We start from the raw sequence: 7,317 nt of genomic DNA, 5'->3' as shown, positions 1-7,317 counted from the left end.
TGTAGATATTTTAATTTTACACCTATGATTTCAAAATTTGAATTTTATTTTCTAAATTTTAGGAGTGTTTGAATTTTTCTCATAAAATTTCAAAATTTGGAATGTAAAATTTAAACATTACAAAACTTTAAGAGATAAAATCCTAAATTCTAAGTCAGAGTATAAAATTCAAATATTCTAAATCTCAAATTTTAAAACTTCATGGTACTGTATCTAAACAACCCAAACTTTAAGGTCCAATTTGCAATTTACTCCTTTTTTATTTATTTATTATTATTATTATTTTTTACCTAAGTCTAAATTAAACTCTCTAACTCTGTAAAGTACTATGGAGGTGTCATCTGGGCCTTACCGTTCCCAATCGAAGACACTGTTTCAGTGAGCTCAGTTCCCAATTTGAAGATCACAATTCACAGCTCATAGCTCACGCCTATGGCTCACCTGGTAAAGCTGATCTCCAATAATCTTCTTGTTTCTATTTCTTAGTTAATACTATACAACTAAAATAATACTATGTTGGAAATGCTATTGTTTCTCTGTCATTGCAATTTGCAACAGTTTTCTTTTTTATTTTTGTCATCAAATCAAATCAATGCCATTTTATCGTGCTTTTCTCAGTTTCCATTATTGTTTTCTGTTGTGGGTTTTTGTTTGAGTTTTCAATGTAAATCATTATAATTTTTAGGTAAATTACTGCATGAGGTTATTAGTCTCGTTTCTCATTAAGGAAACCCCAATAAGTTAGTTTTTCATTGTCAAATTTTAGTGTAGTTGGGATTCATCATTTGTTTTTAGTTTCTGAGAAACCACTTGATTATTTTGTAGGAAAGGCATAGGCTTTGATTGAATGGGGGAAAAACTTGAAAGTAACCCATTAGGCTGAAAAGCTTGAAAACCAACTTAGACCCCAAAAAAAAAGACATGAAGAGTAAAATGGAAAATGAAGAGAGCAGCCAATTGCGTGCTTCAGGATCTAGACACACGCGTTCTCAGGCAGCTCCAGAGTGGACTGTAAAGGGTGCCCTCATTCTTGCGAATGAGTATGCTGCTGTTGAAGCAGATTGTTCAGATGCTTTGTCTAGCTACCAGAAGTGGAAGATAATAGCTGAAAACTGCACTGCTTTAGATGTACCGCGAACTTTGAATCAGTGCCGGAGGAAGTGGGACTCCTTGGCTGCTGAGTATGGAAAGATCAAGAAGTGGGAGTTGCGGTCCAGGAGTGGTTCGTATTGGTCTCTGGAAAGTGAAAGGAGAAGAAAATTTGGGCTTCCAGAGGATTTTGACTACGAGCTGTTCAAAGCAGTTGATGATTTCATGAGTGCAAGGGAGAACCGATCGGATACTGAGCCAGAAAGTGACCCAGAAGCAAAGGCAGAGATGGCCGATGTAGTCGAAGAACTAGGTATGGTTTATCTCCAAGTCTAAGAATGGTACTTTTTAATAAAATATATTGAATACATGTTATTGGTCATCTCCAAAAATGTCACTTGTGGATTTGTCTATCTAATATATTTTCTTAAATCGTTTATTGCATTGAAATCCTGAGTAGATATTAGTTCTGTCGTCATCTAGTTGTTATCAGTTGCCTATTTTTTAACTTGAAATACTCTGAAGTATTTTATCAGGCTGTGAATTGCAATTATTACTTGATGCTGTATAATTTATAATGCTACCATGCCTAAATCTTCTCAAGGTTTTAGCAAAGATACATTTTTAAAGATTTCTTGATTATTTCTGTCATAATGCATTGATGATAAAGAAGATTAATCCTTTTCTGTTGACTAACTCCCCCAAGTTTCTATTGGGGAGTTAGATGGATAGGTGGTCTCTTCCATGCATATATTTCTGAAGATTTGTTTTGTAATTTCTTTCTACATGACTGATCCCCGCCTCCCCAATAAAAAAGGGAAGGTTTTACATGGCGTTAGGAATACCAAGAAAAAGAAGAAGAAGAAGGTTACTTGCTGATAAGAGGAATGGTGTCTCTTAAGAATTGTTTTCCCGTAACTAACATTTATTGTTTTGATGTTCCATGTGTTACGGTCTGCCATGTCTGACCCTGCCAAAGCATTTATCAGTATTGGAAGCTCTGTTTTCTGATTGAGATAAGAATTTTCTGACTAACACATGTTTAACTCCACCTTTCAGTGGTAACTTCATTATTTCTTAGTTTTAAAATCTAAAAATTATAAGTACAGTACAAACAAAAAAGAATTTTGGTTACAGTTTTTTATTTTTTGTTGGCGATGTTATGGGATGTAGCAATTCTTATATTTCAGTTTGGGAAGCTTTTTAATTTGAAGTTTTCTTGATGTTAAATACCATTTGATGGGTTACCTTTTATTGACTTGGGAACGCATCATATTATGGTGGGGGGATAAAGTTCAATGGTCTAATGAATCTTCCACTTGTTAGATGGGATAGTTAAGAAATAATGTATGGTCAAATTCTGCACAGATTATCAAATAATATAACCCTTTTGGTCTGTGCATTCAGTTTTAGGTGCTCTGACTTATTATATTCCTATATTTAGGATCTGACTTCTATAATTGATACTAATTAGTAAGTTACCAGTGCAATGCACAGATAATGTTGTGATATTTTATGTAAGATGATTTTGAAGAATGTTGTATATTTATTATAGCTCAATTGTTATAAAACTTTATTAGTAATGAGTTCATCATAAAAAGTAACAATTATAACTTGCACACACATATCCATTATAATTATTTAATTGAAGCAATGAGAAAAAAAAAAAAAACTTTGGAGGAATATTATAGAATAATAGTTGATATAGTATGTGTCTTTTTCTTTCTCCTTAATTCTAAAACAAAATATACATTTTAAACACCCACAGTCAATCACATCTACATCATTTACAAAGCCCACAAATCCACAACTTCCGACCTTAACATCAAAATCGTAATTACTGTTTACTCAATATAAAATGCAAGCCCCCTTCCTTGGTTGTAGCCAACTCATACGGGTTAAGATTAAATGAAACAACAATGTTAGAGCTAGGTAGGTGTCGTCGAAAAATTGAAGGCAAATGACATTGTTTTTTGTTTGTGTGTATTTGACGTGGTAAGACATGAAGGACTATGGGTAGGTATATATAAAGGGGTAGAAGTGCAAGAAGTGAAAATGGTGTATTAAAATGCAAAGAGTTTTGTGTGTATGTGTGAGAGATGAAAAGTCTTGAAACATTGAACTAAATGATACAAAAAATATTTATTTTTTAATTAGAAAAGTCTTGAAACAATGAACCAAATGAAATAAAAAATCAATATTTAATTTGTTCTTATCTCTGATGTGGCACTTGAGAATATTTCAATTCTTTTACATAAAATATGCCACTTGGCAGAACCTCATACTTTTTCACATGAGATCTCTGCTTTTATATATATATATTGATAGTTTTCTATTAAAGTTTAATTTGAGGTGTGTTTGAGGATCACATAAGAAAAATGTTTCAGATACAAGTACATCTCAGTATAACAGAACCTCACTGAAATTTCTATATCAATTTATCTGAAGAATGTGGGAAAACTTTTGCTTACATAAAGCCAGATCTAGACAAGGAAACATTAATGTGTTATTAACTGTAAAATTATTATAGGCTTTCATCAATATGTTAACATTGAAAATTGGAATTAATGGCTGCAATGTGTGGGGGGCAAATTTGGCCTCCAATACATCGACATGGCATAATGATTAATAGATTAGTAATAATCATAACGTAGATAGAAAAATAAGCAGCACAATCAATGATTGTGAGACATCTTTGTTAGATTAATTCTAAAATCATCATATTAATCATTTCTTCATAACTTATCAAAATAAATTAATCATTTCTTAATTGCTTAAGCTTAGGACTAATGGTAGTTTATCATGCACGTGATCTTGAGTTAAAAGGTTAAGAATCCCACTTGTTTGATCTCATTTATTAAGGAGTATGAGTCTATATGTAAGGAGAAGTGTTAGAATAATGGTTAAATGATTAATGGACCCATTCCTAATGGCTTAATATTTTAGGACTAGTGGTGGTAGTTTATCAATCTGAAAGACCAAATCACAACAGAACTGGTAAAGGTTTGATTCTGTTTCCTATTATTTATCCAGAACAATTGCAACTCTGCTTAGGTGTAATCTCATTTTCAGGATTGTGAATGGATGATCTTATGTATACCAAAAGATTGTTGTAGTTATGCTTCCCCGTTCCCATCGAAATTCTAAAAATTCAAGATGCGTATTAGAACCTGTGTTACTGAATTATAAGTCAGCACCATCTTTTTTCTTGAAATGTTGTATCACCAGGGTCCAAGAGGCAAAGACGGCGGTTCACATCTCAGAAAAGCTGGCTGGAAGGAAAGCCACTGAAATGCCACATAAAGGAAGAGCCTTCAAGAAGGTCCGCAGAAGAAAAGCCTCAGAAAAGACGCCTTGAAGATCCTGTGAATAGCCTAACAGAAGAAAATCCTCAGAAAAGCTGCATTAAAGGAAAGCATCAAAAAGGCCATGTAGAAGAACCTGTGGAGAACCCTATAGAAGAAAAGCCTAAGAGAAGTCATTGTAAAGGAGAGACTCGGAGAAGTCATGTGGAAGAAGAGGAGACAATTAGCACAGAAGCAAAAGAGCAAATGATGGTTATGAAATTGCAGGAGAATGCGGAACTGATCAATGCCATTGTTTCTGAAAATGTCGACTTTGGGGCTGCCAATGTGAGTAATGTGGAGGACTACCGAACTGATTTTGTAAGACGTCAAGGGGACAAGCTTATTGCATGCCTCAAAGACATTGTAAACACCCTTGATCAGCTCCACGGTCACGTTCAAGAATGTGAATAATTGTTAGCTTTCCTTAAGTTTCCTTTTGATTAGTGAACTTGACCTTTTGATTAAGAAAATGAGGTGAAGAACAAAATCAGCGTGAATTTCCCCCCCTTCTAGCATGCTAATCTATGTAATGTAGTTCAAAAGTGGTAGTTAATCTGCAGAAGGTTTATAATGTTACTGGGTGTTTATATGCCCAAAGGTCAAAAAAAAGTTCCATGTGTGTTTCTAGGCTCTAGCACTTGAACAAATTCATTTTTGTAAGTTTCAATACCATGTTATTTGCAAGTGAAGAACAAAATCAGCATGAATGAATGAGAAAATACTCTGTTCTAGCCATGTGTAGTTCAAAAGTCGTGGTTAAGAAAAAAATTCATTATGTTTTCATTTCCCTTTTCCCATTTAGAATGTGGATTTTATTTTTAATGCATTAAAAAAATAATTTCTGGGCATGCGACTCCACTGGGGATCGAACCCAGAATCTCTGGTTCCGTAGACCAGCGCCTTATCCATTGGGCCATGGAGTCATCTGCTTGGTTGGCAACTTGACAATTAGTATATTAAACATTTAATTAAATATATTACACGTAAACTTCCGTGGTCTACCAAGATATAGATACTTGGTTAATGCTTGTAATAATAGTAAGGTTCTATATTATTTTCAACAATTTTATTTTTTTATTTTGTCAAGTGGTTGTCATTAATTAAAACTTTGTTACATTTTATTTATATAACTCCCCGATAGTTTAGGGTGGTTTCAAATTAAATCCTAAATGTATTTATTAAATTCATGAACTTTATAAATAGTTTTAATTCGCATCCGCCATATTTCATTATTAATTGAAATTTAAAAAAAAAATTACATATTGTGAATGAGATTTATCTGATGAACATGAACAATTCTTCAATATGAATTTACAAGACCACTACTACGTTGTAATCATTTAATAATTACTTTTTTAAAAAATATATTAATAATATTAATCATTTAGTTATTGGTACTAAAACATTCAAAACAAAATAAAATATTATATAAATCCATCATGTCCAAATCATATAATATCAACTCTCTCTCTCTCTCTCTCTCTCTCTCTCTCTCTCTCTCTCTCTATATATATATATATATATATATTCTTTGAAGTCCAAACCATTGTTGCTTCGTTCATATATACTTTAGAAGTCTACTATGCTATATTCCTAACCCCTCCCTCACAATCCGTAGTATTGGCCAAAATGGGCAAATGCCCTATTCACGCAAAAAAAAAAGTATTCTGCCCCATTTTCCAAACTAATTAAGGAAATGCCCCTATTTTGTAACTCGATTTTGCCAAAATCAAGTTTCGCTGAAAAACTTGATATCTCTATGATCGAGTTAGTCTCACCGTTATGCCACACTAGCGAAGTAGACGTGGCTTTTTCCCAATTAAAAAATGCTCGTGCACGACATTCAAACTCCATAAGTAGAGAATCGAGTTTTGCTCCACCATTTGAATCCCTAACGTCTCACAAAGCCTATTCACTCACTCTCTCCCTATACACTCCTCGCTCTTTGTCATCACTCTCCCTCGCTTTGCTCTACGATCAGGCTTCCCCACTGTCCCTATCCACTCTCCATTAGTCTCACTCTCCCAATCCAATCTCCATCAGTCTCACTTTCCACCAGTTGGCGTTGCTTCCCGTCATGGTTGCTTCCTGCTGCCGTTGATTACAGGTACGGACATTGCTTTCCTCTCCTTTGATATCTTTTATGATTTTGGTTCATATTAGGTTGTGTTTTATGTGGAATTTTGATTATTTTGTTAAAACTTACTTAAAAGTAGTAAATTTACTAATCAATATGAGAATTTTGTTGTCTTTTAGATGTTGCAATGATGATGATCTAAAGTGTTTCTTGCTATATGGTTATGTTTGTGTTATTTTCTCATTAATGAAAATTTTGTTGTCTTTAACATGCTACAATGATTATTTTCTCATTAATGAGTTTAAATGTGGTTGGGGTTTTGATGGGGGGTTTTGTTAATTGGTGGTGTTATGGTGATGTCTTTGAGTTTGTGTAAAATGTGTCTTATCCGATTGTAGGCATAATTTGACAACCAACATTTTTAGGGGATGGAATAAAGTGGGTAGACAAACTTTATTCCTTTTATGGATTGGGGGTTTTTTTTTTGGAGAAATAATTACAACATACTGCTAATCTCGCAGCTCAAACCCTTTCCTCCCTAGACTCCCAAGCACTTTGTACATGGGGAGGTGTCAATTCAACTACAAGACCATTAGTAGGATTGGGGGTTAATAAACTGTAATATATAATAAAGTATCCGGAGACCTTCAATCAACACCTCAATGTAACAGTTAAAACATGAAAATCCTAATTGTTTATACTTAACCAACAAATCTTCTCATAGTTGGAAGCCAAATAAAATAAAAAAGAAAGAAAGAAAGGAAAGGCCATTATTTGAGGCAAATGGCAGCATAATGAGAACCA

At 33.6% G+C, this 7,317-nt stretch overlaps 1 protein-coding gene and 1 non-coding gene across 3 annotated transcripts; one reads left to right on the top strand and one right to left on the bottom strand.

The window, feature by feature from the left end:
* Positions 1-292: 292 nt before the first annotated feature.
* Positions 293-5,171, top strand: LOC142613990 (uncharacterized). Of its 2 annotated transcripts, none has more exons than XM_075786518.1 (3): positions 293-444; positions 826-1,402; positions 4,318-5,171. In XM_075786518.1, exons 2-3 carry the CDS (start codon positions 922-924, stop codon positions 4,845-4,847), a joined length of 1,011 nt encoding a protein of 336 aa, XP_075642633.1. In that variant the 5' UTR covers positions 293-444; positions 826-921; the 3' UTR covers positions 4,848-5,171. The 2 variants fall into 2 exon arrangements, with proteins under 2 accessions (XP_075642633.1, XP_075642634.1); XM_075786519.1 differs by having other exon boundaries at positions 308-444; positions 831-1,402.
* A 115-nt stretch (positions 5,172-5,286) lies between these two features.
* TRNAR-ACG (transfer RNA arginine (anticodon ACG)) lies at positions 5,287-5,359 on the bottom strand. The gene has a single exon. It is a non-coding gene; the product is annotated as a tRNA-Arg (tRNA).
* Positions 5,360-7,317: the final 1,958 nt, after the last annotated feature.

The sequence above is a fragment of the Castanea sativa genome, chromosome 10 (genome assembly GCF_040712315.1).
Source record: "Castanea sativa cultivar Marrone di Chiusa Pesio chromosome 10, ASM4071231v1".
NCBI lineage: Eukaryota > Viridiplantae > Streptophyta > Magnoliopsida > Fagales > Fagaceae > Castanea > Castanea sativa.
Note: the sequence above shows the minus strand (reverse complement) of the source record. Positions and strands in the feature narration are given on the sequence as shown.

Coding starts and splice junctions, on each gene's coding strand:
- LOC142613990 (XM_075786518.1), top strand. CDS start 922: ATGAAGAGTAAAATGGAAAATGAAGAGAGCAGCCAATTGCGTGCTTCA. Junction 1,403..4,317: donor CGATGTAGTCGAAGAACTAG/GTATGGTTTATC, acceptor TTGTATCACCAG/GGTCCAAGAGGCAAAGACGG.